Consider the following 16,456-nt stretch of genomic DNA (forward strand, 5'->3'; position numbering starts at 1 on the left):
CCCCGGTCCCCGCCCTGCCGGACCCACCCGGTGACCCCGACGCGTCTCCGTCTCCCGGCAACGCCCTGGCCCCACCCCTTAAAGGGGCCGCGCCCCGCCGCGGGGTTTAGTCCTCACCGAGGGGGAGAGAAAAGGACGAACAGGTGTAAAATTGATCCAGTCTTTTATTTGGGGCGTGCGGGTGATTGTGGCTCCGATCTCCAGCGAAGCAGCACCCGCCACACCCCAGCAGTGCGACCCTCTGGCCCCGTCCCAGTGTGTGCGTGCGTGTGTGTGCGTACAGGGGGGCTCCGGCCTCAAGGATGGGAGCCCCGTGCCTGGAGGTAGTACTGCCGGCCCGCCTCCCCTTGCTGGCTCCATCCCAGCCCCCACAAAGGAAATTCACAACACTGGGGGCTTAAGGGGAGGGGCCTGAGTAGTGGTGGTGGTGGTGGGGAAATAGGAAACTCCCAGAAAAACGGGGGAGCGGGCTGAGTGGTGGTGGTGGTGGTGGTGATGGGGAAATTTGAGACTCCCAGAAAAACGGGGGAGTGGGTGGGGGATTGTAGGAGAAGCCCTTGGTGCCATTCCTATAGCCCCAGCATTGAGGTGGAAGGCTACAGACCCCCAAGAAGGGATTGAGGTGCTTCTACGTGACAGCTGGTGACCCCCAAGTTGGAGGGAGCAAAGGCAAGGATCACTTATGGGGTGCCCACTTAAGGGGGTGTCCACTCTTCCCCCAACCCTGCACCCCAGGAGGGAGATTCACAGCAAAACAAACCACAGAGCCTTGGGCCCCCTGTGCCCAGCCATCACCCGGCCCCGTGGAAAGGGGGGGCCCGGGCAGGGGGGCAGATCTAGGTGGCTTGGTAGAGGTCCTTGCGCCTCCGCACCTCCTTGAGGACCCGGGCACGGAAGGCGTCGGGGTCCTCCCCCCCGGCCTGCCACAGCCCCAGCGCCTCCTGCAGCTCGGGCCGGTGGGTCCGCAGGAAGGGGTTGTAGGTCTGCTCCTCCCCCAGCGTGGAGGGGCACTGTGGGGGCAGCAGCTCAGCTCCCCTGCTGGAGGCAGCACCCCTGGCAGGGAGCTGGGAACGCCCCCAGAGCCCCCAGCCCCATGGCACCCCCCATGCAAGAGGGTGTTGGGGTGCAGCATCCCTGCCAAGGGAACCCCGTGAGGGGTTGGGATGGTGGGGGCTGCCCCCAGGGACCCCCAGGCCTCACCGTGCTCCTCTTCTCCTGGCGTTGCTGCACTGCCCACTGCAGCTTCTGCTCCAGCGCGGAATTGTCCAGCTCCAGGAGGCTGGCGAAGGTCAGGCACTCCAGTGCGTATTCGTGGCCTGTGGACCCCCGCAGGCAGCCCTTAGCATCACCCCCACCCGGCTCTCCCCCGTGGCAGTGGGGCTAGGGGGACAGCAGCAGCTCTGCCCTGCTGCTGGGGACACTCACCCGGCCAAAGCAGCGTGTCGTCGCCCAAGCTCACGGCCACGTCCAGGGAGGCCAGCATGGTCTCAGGGGAGCCCTCAAACGGCCTGCCTGCACCCCCACACAACTGCCTGTCATGGGGGGGTCTGGGGGGAACCCCTAAGCCCATCCCAGGATGGGATAACCCCCAAGCCCCTGTCTGGGGTTGGCTGCACTCACCACAGCCAGCGAGGAAGAGGAGGTCCCCGGAGAAGAGGCAGGGGGGGCTGCCAAAGGGGCCCCCGTCCAGCACATAGACCATGTGGCCCACAGTGTGGCCAGGCGTGGCGAGGGCCTCGAAGGTCAGGCAGCCCACGGTCACCTTCTCCCTGTCTGTAAGTGGGCTGTGCGGGAACAGGGGGCACCGTCAGGGTGCTCCCCCAAACCCAGCCCCTCCTCTGGCACCCCTTCTAGCACACTGGTGTCAGGAGTGTGCCAGGACACTGCCCAGCATGGAACTGGGGGGATGGACTGCTGGGTGAGTGCTGCAGACAGTGGTGGTTGGTAATGAAGCCCCCCCAGATTTACAGGGGTGCTAGAGGGGTGCAGGACTTACTTGGTGAGTCGTGGGATGGCGTCGAGCGCGCTGCCATACACCCTGCAGGAGCTGTGCTTCTGGCAGAGAGCCTCATTCCCTCCACTGTGGTCCCTGCAGACAGGGAGGTCAGACCCCCCAATACTCCCCCCACTAAACGGGGCAGGGCTGGGGGTCAGGTGGGCCTGCCTTCACAGCAGCTACCAACCCTTCCAGAGCCTCCTCTTGCCCCTTACCAGTGTTTGTGTGTGCAGAATATGGCTTCCAGCATCACCCCCTCTTCCTCGATGGCAGCCTGGGGAAGCAATATGGACAGAGAGATAAGGGGGGACAGAGAACCCAGTTTCCTCCCTGAACTCTATCTCTCCCAGCTCCCCTGTCATGCTCCAGTCTTGCCTTGGGCACTAAGGGCTGCAGATTAGGGGCAAATTTGCTCCTCTCTAACCCCAAAATACAGAGACATGGGACACCCTCACCTGGAGACAGCCAAACACCAGGTCAGAGTGGTTGTGGGGGTCTCACCTGTACAGCCAGCGGGTCAGAGGGGTCGATGACGGCCGCTTGGCTGGAGCCAGTGTCGATGACCAGGTAGCTGTAGTTGTTGGAGAGGACGGGAATGGGCAGGATTTTCACCCCTGCGGGGGAAGAGACACAATCAGGGCATCATCCCCCACTGCTGGAAAAGGAGGAGTCCAGGTCAAACTCCCCACATCTTATATCAAATTCTTAGTTAAACATGCTTCGGGCAATTCAGTGATGGCAACACCACCCCAGCCCAAAGCCGGTGCTGGGGACACTGCAGGGCCGAGGTGAGGAGGGGCTGCCCGGACTCACCAGGGAAGCAGTAGGGCCGGGGCACCGAGTGGCCGTGCGGGTACCGCTCCCGCGCCTTCTTCACCTGCCGCTGGTAGAACAGGTAGCCCAGGCGTGTGCGGGCGTACAGGCTGTACCTAGGGAGGGCAGACACCCCTAGGCATTAAACCCCAGGTCCCCTAAGGAGCCCACTTGGGAAGGGGGCTACTGCCGCGCTGTGACTCGCACAAGGAATACATACAGGGCCACTTTGGCATTCGTGGGGGCTAGAGGTGTTGTGTGTGTACCCCACACCCCAGATGTGTAGTGAGGGCAGGACTGGTTCCCCGAGAAGGCATCCTCCAGCTCCTTCGAGCAGCAAGGACTAGGGGGTCATTGCTGCTCACCAGGAGGGGCTGGAGCTGAATGTTCCTCTCCATGCTCCGGGGGAGAGACATGCCCAAGCCTGTCATAGTCAGAGGAATCAAGAAAGAGAATGGGCCGCGGAAAAGGGAGGCAAGAAATGCCTCTGTGCATGTAGGGGTGCAAAAGACATCAGGCTGCGGGGCTCGGAGGGACCACCCCGTTTGCACAGCAGCAATTTGGGACGGGACGGGGAATGCTGCAATGACGGACATGTAAAGACCTGGGCTGCAAAGCCCATTCCCGGCCGAGGGCACCCCTGGATGGCACACCGGGAGCATGTAGTAGCGGTGGGAGCCCGAAACCGGGGACCAGGGGCCGGAGCACCGGGGCAGATGAGCGGTGACACCCGAGAGAAGGCGCCCCGCACGGGAGGGCACCGGCACCGCGCGGGGGGAGCCGGTGGCTGATCCCGGGCCTCGGCGGCCGGGCGGACGCCGCCCGCCCCACGCCCCCGGCCGGCGCGGGCTGAGCCCAGCCCGGTGTCCCGGGGCCGGCGCGGCCGCAGGTTCCTCCCCGGGCGGCTCCGCAGGAGCAGGGGAGGCGGTGGGCCCTCCCTCCCGGCGGCAGCACAAAGGCGGGCGGTGGCGGCTGCCTCCCCGCGGGGGTCCCGCAGCGGCCCCGCTCACTCGCTCTCTCGCTCTCTCGGTCACTCACCCCAGGCGGAACAGCAGCGGGGCGGCGAAGGCCATGAGCGCGGCGGCGGCGCGGCGGGCGCGGCGGAGGAGGCGCAGGCAGGCGGCCCCGAGCCCGCGCGCCCCGGCCGCTGCCGCCGCCGCCGCCGCCCCGCCGGGCCCCGCGGCCATGCCGCCAACCGGCGTCACGCGCCCGCCGCGCCCCCTGCCGGCCCCGCCGCCGCCGCGGCACCGGGAGAGAGCGGGGGGGGCAACGCTCGGCCCCGCGCTCGCGTCACCCCCCGAGAGGAGGGGATTCCCCCCCGCCGCCGCGAGGGGTGTCTCCCCGCTGACGTCATTGGTGAGGAAGGGGGTCCCTGAGTGACGTCAGAGCCGGCGGGAGGGAAATCCCGAGGGGACGGGCGAGGGCAGCGGGGTCCGGCCCCGGGAGCAACAGGCGGGAGGGACAGCGCGCCCCGCCGCCGGTACCGGCCGCCCCGGGTGCAGGGCGCGGAGCCGCCGCGGGGGGGCGCGGTGGGCGGTGGCTGCCCCCGCCCCGTCCGACCCGTCCCGTCCCGGCCCGTCCCGTCCGGCGGCGGCCGCAGCCCGGCGGAGCAGCGCGCAGCAGGTAGGGCGGCCCGCCCCGCGCCGCGACCCCCGCCGTTCCCGAGCCCCGCCCGCGGCCCCCGGCGATCCCCCTCCTTCTCTCGACTCCCCTCCGCCCGCTTCGTCCCCCCACCCCCCTGACCCTGCGCCCTCCGGTGCCACAGCCGGCCAGGGGCTGTCCCAGCGCTCTCCCGAGCGTCCCGGAGGCCAACGGGGACTGGGGGGTGGGCGGCCGGTCGCGAAACAGCGGGGACGCGCTGCGACACCCCGCTCCCGTCACCGGAGTGGGTGGGGGCACGTCGGGTTGGGGTCCGGCGGCTGGAGGAGGGGGAACGGAGCGCGGTCCCGCGGGGAGGGACGCGGGGGGACGGGACCCCTTCGCGCGGGGTCCTCTGTGGCATTGGTGCTGTTTTCCGGACCCTACGCGATGGCGTGGCGGGGAATCGGGGCGAGGTGCGGGTCGTTCGTGGGAGGGCAGCGACACTTGTGCTGTGGACGGTGTCCGCACGGACATGAGCGTCCTCATGGACTCCGTGGGGTGTCTCGGGAGGGGTGGGCACGGGTTTGTGCTCGGCAAGGTGTGGGGTGTCGCCATGGGGGTGTGTGGGGACCAGCACTGGGTATTTGGGGGTGCTGGGGCTGGGGCACAGGAGGATGCCTCTGTCCCATGTCTGTGCCCCCGGGAGAGAGCTTGCAGAGGGGCAGGGATGTGGGAGAGGCGATGCCGAACCCCAGCAAGCTTGTGTCGTGTGTGAGTGGTGTAGGCCAGTGGGGACATCCCGCCTGGGTAGGCCCTACTGACTCTTGTGTCAACTGAGCACGACTGGCCTGGGCTGGGCCGGGCCGGGACAAGTTGTGCTGTGCTGTTGGATTGTGCTGTACTGAGCCGTGCTGTGCTGCAGGAGGCCGCTGTGCCCTATTGTACTGTACCAGGCTGTGCCATGCCATGCCAGGCTGTGCCACTCTGCTGCGCCATACTAGGCTGTGTTGTAGCAACTCGTGCTGTACTGGTGGGAGCTTCCAAGTTCTTCAAGAGTGAGGTGTTTTCTCAGGCAGCCTGAATGTGGGGAGCTCTGCCCCGTGCCCCAAACCATGATCCCCTCCTAAGGTGGTTGTGTTTCCCCCAGGAACCTGTGGAGCTTGTGGCAGGGGCCCAAGTCTGGCAGGAGTGCCACGGTGGATGGTGGGGACACAACCCTGTGCTGCCCGTGAGATTGTGGAAGGGATGATGGTTGGCTGTGCCCCATGTGCCTGCTATATGTGCCTTATCTGTGCTGAGTCACGGTGCCAGTGCAGCGTAGCACCCTGTCCCCAGGGACCGTGTCATGCCACTGAGCTGGCCCCGGGTTGCCATCTACCATCCAGCTGGTGACCTGAGTTTCGGGACCGTGCAGTGCCATGGACCGAGGAGGGTTTCGCTGCCTGCTTCCCTGGGTGTGGCAGCTGCTGGGACCCGTCAGGCTGGTTCCTTCCCCGTGCCCAAGGCTACCCCAATGCGGTGGAAGCAGGAGGGGCTGGAGCAGTCCCGAGGGGCTGGAGCAGTCCCAAGGTGCTGGTCATGGGCACAGGGTAGGACCCTGCTGATCTGGTGCCAGCCAAATACACCCCGCTTTCCCCAGAGACCTGGGCTCCCTCCTGGGGACTCTGGTCCCCCTGTAACTTGAGTGTCAGTCACAGAGGCTTTCCTAGGGTCAAGGTTCTGTTTTGGGCCCTTCCCTGGCCCCACAGATGAGGCGGTACCAGGGGGTCCCATGTGCTTTCTGGGAAACCAGTGTGGAGAAAGTGAAGTTCCTGTCCTCATGGTCACTGCCACGCCGGTTATTTATTTTTGGTGCTGTCGTCATCACCATGAGGAAGGGCAGTGTGACTGTGGCAGCTCTGCCGTGGCTGGCACAGTTGGGTGGCAGGAGGGATGGAGGGACAGGCACGGAACTGCTCTCCCAGCCCGGCATGGCTGGCATGGGTGTGCCCCGGGGCGCGGGAAGGAAACACTGGCGTCACACGGGAGGAAGGGCCCAATCCCCTCCTGGTCTGGGCCTGGTTAGCAACAGATCCTCGTTCCTTCCCTGGGATGGTCCCAAGATCACATCACCGCTGCGGGCAGGAGGGTGCTGGGGGGTCCTGGCACCTTCCTGGGCTCTGGGGCGCCAGTGCTGAGAGGGTGGGAGGTGGGTAAAGGCCTGGCACTCTCTACTGGCAGCGCTGTTGTTTTCCTGGCCTTGGAGATCCTGCTTTCCTTCTCCTCCTCCTGCTGGGACCAAGCCCAGCTGGCCTTGAGCCCGGGCTGCCTGCTCACAGCTGCCGGGGGCTCTGTGAGGGGGCCTGGTGTGGCTGGGGAGGGGAGCTCAGCCCCAGGGGGGTCCCAGGTCTGCTGCCCGAGGTAGAGTCCATCTCCTGTAGAGGGAATGTGGGTGTCACATCCCCTTATAAGGGACTCAGGAGTTCTGGAGCCCCTGTGTGACGCATGCGGCTGTTGGGTGGGGGACACCCCTGAAATGGGAGTGGCAGTGGGATCTGCGTGGCTGTGATGACGATCAGAGCCTGTGTTTCCATCCCAGGCAGTTGGCAGGGTGATGCCATTTGTCCTCAGTGTGGTGCCACCAGGAGCCACAGACCAGCCAGGGGTGCTGCTCCTTCCTCCCTGGCAATCTCAGGGGAAGGCTTCAAAGACAGGAGAAGTCAGGTCCCTGTGGAAAGGTCACGGCCAGAGGGGTCAGGTCCCTGTGGAACGGTCACAGCCAGAGGGGTCAGAGGGGTCAGGTCCCCTGTGGAAAGGTCACGGCCAGAGGGGTCAGAGGGGTCAGGTCCCTGTGGAAAGGTCACGGCCAGAGGGGTCAGGTCCCTGTGGAAAGGTCACGGCCCGGCACAGCCTGAGTCAGCGCGTGGCTGTGCCCTGCCCGCGGCCGGCCACTGACGCGGGTGCCGGGGACTCAGGGCACAGGAATGCGGGTGGCCCCAGCCAAGGGATATCCCTGGTCTCTTATTGACCTGCTGGCATTGAGGCCACCTTGCCCTTACTCATTAGGAGCCGCTATTAAAGTGGGAGGGGGAGGATTTGTGGCTGCACGATCCCCTCTGTCCCTGTGGCTGCACTCACCCAACAGGTGCTGCCCAGGTGAGCTGTGCTGAAGCCCCCGCGCCTTCTGTCCCCTGCAGGTGCCCGTGGGAGGTGCAGGGAGCCGGCATGTCGCGTCCCAGCGCCCCCCCGCTCTACGATGACAAGAACCCCCTCTACCCCCCGCCCCCCGGCGGGTACCCCCAGCCGCCCCACTATGGCGGGGGGTACCCGCAGCCTGGGGGGTACCCTGCGGGGGCGGGGTACCCGCAGCCAGGGGGGTACCCGCAGCCAGGGGGGTACCCTCATCCCGGCATGGCCATGCCGTCCATGCCCATGCGGTTCGGTAAGTGGGGCACCTTGCTTTATTTGGGGGAGGGTACTAGAAACAGGGGTGCTATGAGGGGCTGCATGCTGACCCTGGTGCTGAGGGCTGTCCCCCGCAGGTGACGGTGGCCTCGGGGATGGCTCTGCCTTCGAATCAGTTGACTGGGAGGATAGGAAAGTCCGGCACGCCTTCATCCGCAAGGTGAGTCCCAAGGGGCCAGGGGCACCTGTCAGGGTGGGGGGCTGAGTGCTGACCCCCCTGTCTCTTGCAGGTCTATGCCATCATCTCCTTGCAGCTCCTGGTGACAGTGGGAATCATCTCTGTGTTCACCTTTGTGTGAGTAGGGGGTTCCTCCTGAAAAAGAGGAGCTTGAGTTCCTCGGGGGGTTGTTCAGAGGGACAGTAGCTGCTGTCTCCTCTCTCTCACATTGTCCCTGCTGTCCCACAGCCACCCTGTCCGCTCCTTCGTCCAGAGGAATGTTGCCATCTACTACGCCTCATAGTGAGTCGGGCTCTGCTAGCTCGTGTCCCCCCAGCTCGTGCCCCCACATCCAGAGCCTCCCAGGCTGATCCTGTGGGATCTGTGGGGCTCACACCTGCTGTCTCTCCTTGCAGTGCTGTGTTCCTGGTGACCTACCTGGTGCTGGCCTGCTGCCAGGGTCCCCGGTGAGCCCCTAGGGCCCCCAGGGTGGGTGTGTGGGTTTGGGGGGTGTCTCCAGAACATCAAGATGGGTTCCTGCCTGGGGCTGGCCCTGGGTGGTGGGGAGTAGGGGGACATGACATGGTTGCTGTCACTAACTTACCTGTCTCCTGTTTCGTTCTCAGGAGACGCTTTCCCTGGAATATTATCCTGCTGAGCATCTTTGTGAGTGGGCTGGGACTGGCAGGGGGTCCTGGTGGTGCCCCCGTGGCACCCCAGCTCCCCCTGGGTGTGCTGGGAGGGACAGGAGGACATGTGGGCAGGTGAGCAGCCTACTGAGCTCACCCTTCTCTCCCACAGACGCTGGCCATGGGGCTGATGACGGGCACCATTGCCAGGTATGCCCTGGGGACCCTGTGGTTATAGATCTGGGGTCCCTTCTGTCCCCCACTCTGCAGCCAGCTCAGCTGAGAGGCTGCCAGGAGCCAGGGGATGCTCCAGTCCCTTGGGCTCAGGGACTGCAGAGTTCCTGTCCAGGACTGGGGCTGTGAGGGAGGGTCTCCAGCACCCCTCTGGCAGGAGGATACTGATGTGGAGGTGATTTTCTTTGTCTGTAGCATGTACAACACGAAAGCTGTCCTGATTGCCATGCTCATCACCGCCATTGTGGCCATCGTTGTGACCATCTTCTGCTTCCAGACCAAGGCAAGGAGAAGGATGCCCCCTGCCCTCTATGGGCCAGGTGTGGGGAGCTGGTCAGTGGGGACACCCTGGGCTCTCCTGTGACATTTGTGTGTCCCCCCTCCGTATCAGGTTGATTTTACATCGTGTCCGGGGCTGTTCTGCGTGCTGGGCATCGTGGTCATGGTGACCGGGATCATCACTGCCATCGTCCTCTCCTTCAAATACGTGAGTGGGAAGGAGAGAGGGGCTGTGGGGAGCCTGGGTGTTCCCGGTTGGCTGTCCCCAGGGCTGGGGCCGGCGGGGGGTTTGGGTGGTCCCTCTGCTGGAAGCAGGGTGTGGAAGGCAGCCTGCCTGCAGGGAGAGGGTGTGTCAGCATCGGCAGCAGCCCCTCGGGAGCCGGGAGGAGGCAGGACATGCCCTGCCTCGCCTGCTGCCTGCCTGCGCCCGGCTCACCGTGCAGTGCTCCCTTCCCGTGCAGGTGCCCTGGCTCCACATGCTGTACGCGGCCATCGGGGCCATCGCCTTCACACTGGTGAGTGGGGCGGGCACTGGGGAGGGAGGAATTCCCCCTGCTCCTTGCCTGACACCCTCTGTCCTGCAGTTCCTTGCCTATGACACCCAACTCGTGCTGGGAAACAGGAAGAACACGCTGAGCCCCGAAGAGTATATCTACGGTGCCCTCACCATCTACACTGACATCATCTACATCTTCACCTTCCTCCTGCAGATAGTGGGCCGGGATTAGCCCTGGGACCCCTCCCGTCCCTCTCCAGCTGCCCCCACCCCTCCTATGGTCTCTGTACAGGATAGTCTGCTTACTGTGACTCTTAATGCTTTGGCATTCCTACCTGTAGGCTGCTAAGGAAAGGGCTTCCCTTGATCATCCCCCAACAAGCTCTGAGGGCAGTGGGGGGACTGGTTGCCAGCGTTTAGGCAGTTTAGCCCAGCCCTGGCACCGCTTAGGGAGGCTGTGCCAATGGCATTGGGCTGGCAGCGGAATGTCACAGCCCTGCCTGGGCACAGGGAGCTGGCAGTGGCTGCTGGGGTCATGTTGGGATGTTTTGGCAGAGAACAGTTGGTGCCATTCACTCTGTGCCTTAAATGTGGCTCTGGCCATGCCCCCTCCCTGGGCTGTGGCTGTGCCCGGTGTGGGCAGGGGGCAGCTGGGACCTCTGTGGCAGAGCTCACATTGCAGAGGCCCTGCAGCCACGGATGTGGGCAAAGTTGCACTTGCTAAATAAAACACTTCAGTTTTCCAGACAGTCCCAGTCTTACTCGTGTGGCAACTCCCTCAGAAAACCTGTGGGCAGACTCAGTGGGGGCTGCGGCCTGGTGCAGCACAAACACTGATTTGGGAAGAGAAAGCCAAGGTCACACTGCTCCAATGCTGGCCTCCCTCCCCTGCCTGTAGCCCCTGCTGATGTGGGCAGAAGCCCAGCTGCACAACAGCTGGGGCCCCCACTGCTGAGGCAGGCAGAGTCTGGGGCTGGGCATTGAGGCAGCGACCACAGTGGCACTGAGCTGTTTCACTTTATTTGTTCCTATTCAGCTCCACAACCACATCATGGTCTGGACAGGCAGGGCAGATGCCACTGTCATGTGTTCATGGGCTGGTGTCACCAGATGGCCAGCAGCATGGCTATGCCCCCCTGGCCATCCTGCCGTATCTCTCTGAATCGTACTCGCCCTGGTTGGCTTCCATCATTGCTCGGCGGGCTTTTTGCTGCTCAAGGCGGTTTTTGTCCACTTGCCGCTTGGTCAGGAGGAAGAGGATGATGCCGGAAGGCAACCCAATGGCCCTGCAGGACAGCCAGCAGTCAAGGAGATGGAGAGAGTGGGTGGGGCAGCAAGGGTGCTGTGCCACGCTGGGGCTGCATGGACAGCGCCCTGTACAGACCCCCAAGCCCCGTGTTCCACCCCAGCCCTCCCAGTGCCGACCTGTCCCACCAGTGAGCCACTCACCAGGCCACCCCCACCGGCTTCATCGGGTTCTTGCCCTTCTTGCGTGTGGGGATGTACTCCACGCCCTCGGGCAGCCCCCCGCTCCTGACTGGCTCCTGACCGGCCCCTTGTCCCGCGGGCCGGGGGCAGCTCTGCCCAAAGAGCCGTGTGCCCCGGGCGTCCGGCCGCCCCCAGCCCGTGCCTGGAGCTTTGGCTGCCACCAGCAGTCCTGCGGGGAGAGAAGTATTAGGGAGGGGCAGCCATGGGGTAGAGTGTGGGGGGCCCAGCCTGAAGCTCCTGTCCCTGTCCTCATCCCTGTCCTTACCCCGGCTCTCTTCCCTGTCCTTATCCCTGCCCTCTTCCCTGTCCGTCCCCATTTGCATCCCCCTGCCATAGGCCCTGCCCTTCCGCCAGGGGGCGCTCGAAGACGGGCCCTGCGCCGGGGGCGTGACCAACACAAGAGGGGCGCGGCCCTACGCCCTCTCCTCGGCGGGGCAGGGCGGGGCGGGGGTGCGTCCGTCTCGGGGCGCTTGTGCCGAAAGCCGCGGAGCGGTGCCGTGAGGGAGGTGGCGGAACGGTCCCAGTGCCCCCGCCCCGGGGTCGCCCCCTGCTCCTGCCCACCCGCTCGCCCGCCCGCCGTTACCTCGCAATCCGCCTCGCGCCGCCGCCATGGTGCCGGTGTGCACCAGCGGCTCCGCTGCATGCCGGGAGCTGCAGTTTCGCCACTCAGGGACTGTCAGCGGGCTGCACCGCAAGGTCCGTGCACAGAAAACTACATCTCCCAGAACGCACCGCGCAGGGCGGGGCCGGCCCGCGCTGCCGGCGGAAAGGGCGGGATCCGCGCGCGGGCTCGGGCCGTGGTTGGCTGCGGCGGGCGGGGACCGGCCGGGGCGGGGCGGGGCGCGCGGCGGAAGCGGCGGCAGCGGCGGCGGGGTGGGTCGGCATGGAGCCCGGGGAGGACCCGGGGGCGCTGGACCTGCACGGCGACGAGGAGATCATCGAGGTGGTGGAGCTGGGCCCGCCCGGGCCGGGTGAGACGGGGCGCCTGCGCTACGCACCGGGCAGGGCCTGTGGGGGTCCGGCCTCCCGCCGGGGCACCGGGAGCGCTGCGGCCCCACCCCAGTGCCAGGCCCGGCCGGGGCATCCCGCCGGCCCGCGGTCTCTCCCCGTGTCGCGTCCCGTTCCTCTGCGTTTTCCCTGCCCTGGGGCTCGCGGCCCCGGCGGCATCGCGCATCCCCCGCTCCCCGGGCCGCAGCCACCCCGCTGACCGCCGAGCCGGGCAGGCCGCGAGCCCCGCCCTGACCCTCGCCCTCTGCAGATGACCTGGCCGAGGAGATGGAGGACGTGGACTTTGAGGACGAGGGGGCAGAAGAGCCCGATGGGGAGGCTTGGGAGTCGGAGGATGACGAGGGGGTGGAGGACGGCATGGAGGCACAGGACGACAGCGAGGTCACGTTCTCCCTCCACTCCGGTGAGTGCTGGGCACGGGCAGAAGCAGCTGGGACCCTCCTCGGGACTGGTCTCGTCTTGGCTTTCCCCAGAGTCCAGGGGTGCAGAGTGCCTTGCTCGGTTGCTGTCTCCCAGCCTTCTTGGGACTCAGAGCTGCCCTGGGCTTGTTTCTGCCTTGTGCTCTGGCAGAAGAGCCCTTTGGGCCTCCCATTCCATTAGCAGCTGGCCCTAAGCTCAGCAGAAAGCCTGTGCCCCTCCTCTCCCACGTGAAGAACTGGTTCCCACTGGGATGGGTTGAGAGTTCAGCTTGCTGACATCCCACCCAGGCCCAATGCTGCACGGGGTTTGGATCCCCTGGGAACGTCAGGTGAGGTGGGATCAGCACCATAGCCATGCAGCCTCTCTCTGCTCTTTTGTGAAGATTCTGTCTTCTGTGTGAGCCTTGACCCCAAGACCAACACGCTGGCAGTGACAGGTGGAGAGGATGACAAGGCCTTCGTGTGGCGCGTGAGTGACGGGGAGCTCCTCTTTGAGTGCTCAGGTGAGGTGCACTGTGTCCCCTCTCAGCAGTGCCTATCTGCACACATTTCCCTCCAGCTGATGCTGTGCTCCTGGCCATCTTCCATGGCTTGGCCTGAGCAGTCTCTGTCCCCTGATGTTCACAGGACACAAGGACTCGGTCACCTGTGCCGGCTTCAGTCACGACTCTGTGTTCGTGGCCACAGGTGACATGTCTGGGCTTATCAAAGTGTGGCGGGTGGATGCCAAGGAGGAGGTGTGGTCCTTTGAGGTGGGGGATTTGGAGGTGAGTGGTGCTGTGAAGGGTTCCCCAGCTAGCAGGTGGGGTGGCAGCACTGGGTGACACTGCCTGTCCCTCTCTCTGCCCAGTGGATGGAGTGGCACCCTCAAGCCCACGTGCTTCTGGCTGGTACAGCTGATGGCAACACCTGGATGTGGAAGATTCCCAGTGGGGACTGCAAGACCTTTCAGGGTCCAGCATGCCCAGCCACATGTGGCAGGATCCTGCCTGATGGTGAGGCCCAGGGCCTCTCTGGAGTGTGAAATGTCACCAGCTCTGTGTGGGCCATCTGCCCTCCTGCTTCTCCCAGGCTGTGCTGAATGGGAGGCAGGGGATGGGGGCCCTATTTGCTATCTCTGTCTCTGCTATTTCTGCCTTACCCAGGGAAGCGAGCAGTGGTGGGGTATGAGGATGGGACCATGCGCATCTGGGACCTAAAGCAGGGAACCTCGCTGCATGTCCTGAAAGGTAAAGAAGAAGGGAGAGGTTTATCACCTGGGCTGCTCCCCAGTGGGCAAACAGCCCATTCTAGTGGGCTCTGACTTCTGCCTGAGTGGGGAGGAGGCATCCTGTGAGGGCAGGAGAGAGCCTGGCACAGGGTTTCTCTGTCACAGTGGTGGCTGTTGCTTGTGGGGGTGCTGGCAGAGCCAGGCAGGGTGGAGGCTGCAGGATGGTGTTTCAAGGCTCACTGGGGCTCTGTGGGGAGGGCATATAAAGCTCATACCTGCCACTCACCCCCCAGGCCAGGATGGCCATCAGGACCCCTTGACGTGTGTGGCCAGCAACCAGGATGGCAGTTTGATCATGACGGGCTCTGTTGACTGTAACGCCAAGCTGATCAACTCTGCCACGGGCAAGGTGCGTCTGTGGGGGCTGGGCAGAGCCAGGAGCGCTGGGGACCCCCCAAGTCCCATGTCCTGGGCCGGGGGCAGAGCCAGGAGCGCTGGGGGCCCCCCAAGTCCCCTGTCCTGGGCCGGGGCAGAGCCAAGAGCGCTGTGGACCCCTCACATGCGCGGCCGGTGTGCGGCCATTGGCAGCCGGCAGGCGGCGCCCTCGTGCTGCGGGTGAGGGCGGGCTGGGTGCTCCCGCCCGGCTCCTGGAAGGAAGTTCGTCTTGTTTGCTCCCGGGAGCTGAGGGTTTGGGGCCGCGCCTTGTTCTAATGAAGGCGCAGACTCGGTATCGAGTACGAACGGGACCTTTGTGCATCTGGGTCTCCTTCCCTTGGGGCATAGCCACCCTCCCTCTACCCAGGTGGTGTGCGTGTTCAAGATGGAGAGCGTGACCCCCAAGGCACCCATCAGTGAGGGCGAGGAGGCAGAGTCCAACTCAGTGGAGTCGCTGGGCTTCTGTAATGTGTGAGTGTTGGGACAGCCCCTATTCAGTGCTACATCTTACAGGGCTTGTCATACAGATCCATTTGCATCCCTTGAGCTCAATCTGCTGCATTTCTCTTGCCTCCATCCTCCCCAGCTGGGTGTGGAGATGCCAGATCCCTTTGGTATGAGGCCAAGGGACACCAGCTGCTCAGTCCTCCCAGCAACTGTTGGGATTCTGGGCTAGCCTGATGGACCAGTGCTTGGCTGGGATACTCTGCAGACAGCTGTTTTCTTGCCAGGACATTGTCATCTTCACAAACCATGGGCTGATTGCTGACTTGCTGTACTGTTGGGTTTCCCAAGTGGGGTGTTTGATGGCTCCAGCCATCAGTTTGTCCCTCATCCTCTCCATACATTGTAGCCTTCAGCACAGGGTTTGCCTTTTACCTGGAGCCTTTATGTGTTTGCATCCCTGCTTCCCCATGTAATGCCTCTTCCCCTGTCTGTAGGATGCCATTGGCTGCTGTGGGCTATCTTGATGGCACTCTGGCTATTTACGACCTCTCCACACAGAGCCTGAGGCATAAGTGCCAACATGAGGTACTGCCCTCCCTCCCCACCCAAGCCTGGGAGGTGGGTTTGGGCGTTTTGGAGATCTCCCTTGGAGCCCAAGGGCCAGTTCCCAATTTGTACTTCTCCCTTAGCCTTGGGCTTCCCCAGAGGGCAGCCGCAGTCTCTGCAAAGCGGATGTGCTTGGCCCTGGTATCTGGCTCTCCTGGGGGGATGGCAGACACCATGAGGGGGTGGGGGTACATGGGGGGAGCTAAGCCTTGCTGGAGGTCCCCACTGCGGTCTCCCCCTGTCCCAGTCAGGGATCGTGCAGCTGCTGTGGGAGGAGAGCTCGGCCGTGGTGTACACCTGCAGCCTGGACGGGGCCGTGCGGCTCTGGGACGCCCGCTCGGGGAAGATGATCAGCGAGTACCGAGGGCACTCTGCTGAAATCCTCGACTTCGCCGTCAACAAGTGAGCAGGCACCCCCAGACCCCTTCCCTGCTGGTGGGGGGAGCAGTGGTAGCAGGGGCCTCCAGCCTCGGAGCTGACATCACAAGCTGCCTCTTGAGTGCCCTTGTGATCTGGTCCCAAGGTGGGGGACAAACCTAGGTCCATGCTGACACTTCAGGGTCTCAAAGGGGAGTGCAGCACTTCAGAGCTGGGCTGAGGGTGATGGTCAGGGATGCTGGAAGCCCCCAGCCCACCTCTGAGCCCTGTCTCCCTGCAGGGATGCCTCCATTGTGGTGACCACCTCTGGCGACCACCAAGCCAAAGTGTTCTGCGTCCAGCGGCCCGATCGCTAGAACTGTGTCAAGGGATGGCGTCCCGGCGCTGCCCTGCGCCCTGTGTACAGAGGGACGAGGGACATGGTTTCACCACCCTTCTCCAGTGCGTGCTTTGTAATTTTTCCAGCCTGCCCTGCTTTGCCCTCACCATCCAGGGGCCAAGCCAGGGGTTTTGTATGAAGATGTCTTTAATTATATAAATTATTTCACTTAACTGGATGCCATCTACTCTGCTTGTTGGGGGGGGGAAGAGGATCTGGGGAGCTATGCTCCCTTCTCAAGGATCTCCCTGGCATCCAACTATGGCCTGAGGATCAGTGGCAGAGACTCCCATCCTGGCTGTCCCTGCTAGGGGGAATGAAGTGGTCAGGATAGGAGGGTGCAGGTTGCTGGCTGAAGGAAGGAGAATCTTGCTCTATACAGTCTAGGAGTTCCCTAACAGAACACGCTATTCCCAGATCTGGGTACTGTACCCCAAAGTTCACTAGAAGGCCTAGT

At 64.2% G+C, this 16,456-nt stretch overlaps 3 protein-coding genes across 4 annotated transcripts; 2 read left to right on the forward strand and 1 right to left on the reverse strand.

Moving 5' to 3' along the window:
- Positions 1-161: 161 nt before the first annotated feature.
- Positions 162-11,773, reverse strand: PNKD (PNKD metallo-beta-lactamase domain containing). 2 transcript variants are annotated; one of them, XM_058028315.1, is made up of 10 exons: positions 11,701-11,773; positions 11,079-11,286; positions 2,810-2,925; positions 2,498-2,610; positions 2,212-2,270; positions 1,997-2,089; positions 1,621-1,784; positions 1,426-1,512; positions 1,201-1,316; positions 162-1,010 (listed from the first exon to the last, which is right to left on the reverse strand). In XM_058028315.1, exons 1-10 carry the CDS (start codon positions 11,726-11,728, stop codon positions 837-839), a joined length of 1,158 nt encoding a protein of 385 aa, XP_057884298.1. In that variant the 5' UTR covers positions 11,729-11,773; the 3' UTR covers positions 162-836. The 2 variants fall into 2 exon arrangements, with proteins under 2 accessions (XP_057884298.1, XP_057884297.1); XM_058028314.1 differs by lacking the exons at positions 11,079-11,286; positions 11,701-11,773 and adding an exon at positions 3,848-3,919.
- TMBIM1 (transmembrane BAX inhibitor motif containing 1) lies at positions 4,386-10,374 on the forward strand. Its single transcript, XM_058028316.1, has 12 exons — positions 4,386-4,432; positions 7,567-7,811; positions 7,912-7,994; positions 8,065-8,129; positions 8,241-8,294; positions 8,408-8,458; positions 8,618-8,657; positions 8,793-8,830; positions 9,050-9,137; positions 9,246-9,341; positions 9,595-9,648; positions 9,718-10,374. The coding sequence occupies exons 2-12, from the start codon at positions 7,595-7,597 to the stop codon at positions 9,859-9,861; spliced, it is 930 nt and encodes a 309-aa protein (XP_057884299.1). The 5' UTR covers positions 4,386-4,432; positions 7,567-7,594; the 3' UTR covers positions 9,862-10,374.
- Positions 11,774-11,962: 189 nt separating the features above from the next.
- On the forward strand, positions 11,963-16,448 carry AAMP (angio associated migratory cell protein). The gene is made up of 11 exons (XM_058027597.1): positions 11,963-12,088; positions 12,376-12,528; positions 12,928-13,047; positions 13,172-13,311; positions 13,395-13,539; positions 13,690-13,773; positions 14,048-14,163; positions 14,557-14,660; positions 15,131-15,221; positions 15,490-15,644; positions 15,901-16,448. Exons 1-11 carry the CDS (start codon positions 12,001-12,003, stop codon positions 15,974-15,976), a joined length of 1,272 nt encoding a protein of 423 aa, XP_057883580.1. The 5' UTR covers positions 11,963-12,000; the 3' UTR covers positions 15,977-16,448.
- Positions 16,449-16,456: the final 8 nt, after the last annotated feature.

Source organism: Melospiza georgiana, chromosome 7, assembly GCF_028018845.1.
Source record: "Melospiza georgiana isolate bMelGeo1 chromosome 7, bMelGeo1.pri, whole genome shotgun sequence".
Classification (NCBI taxonomy): Eukaryota; Metazoa; Chordata; class Aves; order Passeriformes; family Passerellidae; genus Melospiza; species Melospiza georgiana.

What these genes read in the sequence shown, in the direction of transcription:
- TMBIM1 (XM_058028316.1), top strand. Translation starts at nt 7,595, where the DNA reads ATGTCGCGTCCCAGCGCCCCCCCGCTCTACGATGACAAGAACCCCCTC. An exon ending in ATCTCTGTGTTCACCTTTGT is followed by an intron (nt 8,130 to 8,240) that starts GTGAGTAGGGGG and finishes GCTGTCCCACAG; the next exon opens with CCACCCTGTCCGCTCCTTCG. An exon ending in TTATCCTGCTGAGCATCTTT is followed by an intron (nt 8,658 to 8,792) that starts GTGAGTGGGCTG and finishes TCTCTCCCACAG; the next exon opens with ACGCTGGCCATGGGGCTGAT.
- PNKD (XM_058028315.1), bottom strand. Translation starts at nt 11,728, where the DNA reads ATGGCGGCGGCGCGAGGCGGATTGCGAG. An exon ending in GGCGCGAGGCGGATTGCGAG is followed by an intron (nt 11,287 to 11,700) that starts GTAACGGCGGGC and finishes CTCTCCCCGCAG; the next exon opens with GACTGCTGGTGGCAGCCAAA. An exon ending in CGACACGCTGCTTTGGCCGG is followed by an intron (nt 1,317 to 1,425) that starts GTGAGTGTCCCC and finishes GGGGGTCCACAG; the next exon opens with GCCACGAATACGCACTGGAG.
- AAMP (XM_058027597.1), top strand. Translation starts at nt 12,001, where the DNA reads ATGGAGCCCGGGGAGGACCCGGGGGCGCTGGACCTGCACGGCGACGAG. An exon ending in GCTCCTCTTTGAGTGCTCAG is followed by an intron (nt 13,048 to 13,171) that starts GTGAGGTGCACT and finishes TGATGTTCACAG; the next exon opens with GACACAAGGACTCGGTCACC. An exon ending in TGGCAGGATCCTGCCTGATG is followed by an intron (nt 13,540 to 13,689) that starts GTGAGGCCCAGG and finishes TGCCTTACCCAG; the next exon opens with GGAAGCGAGCAGTGGTGGGG.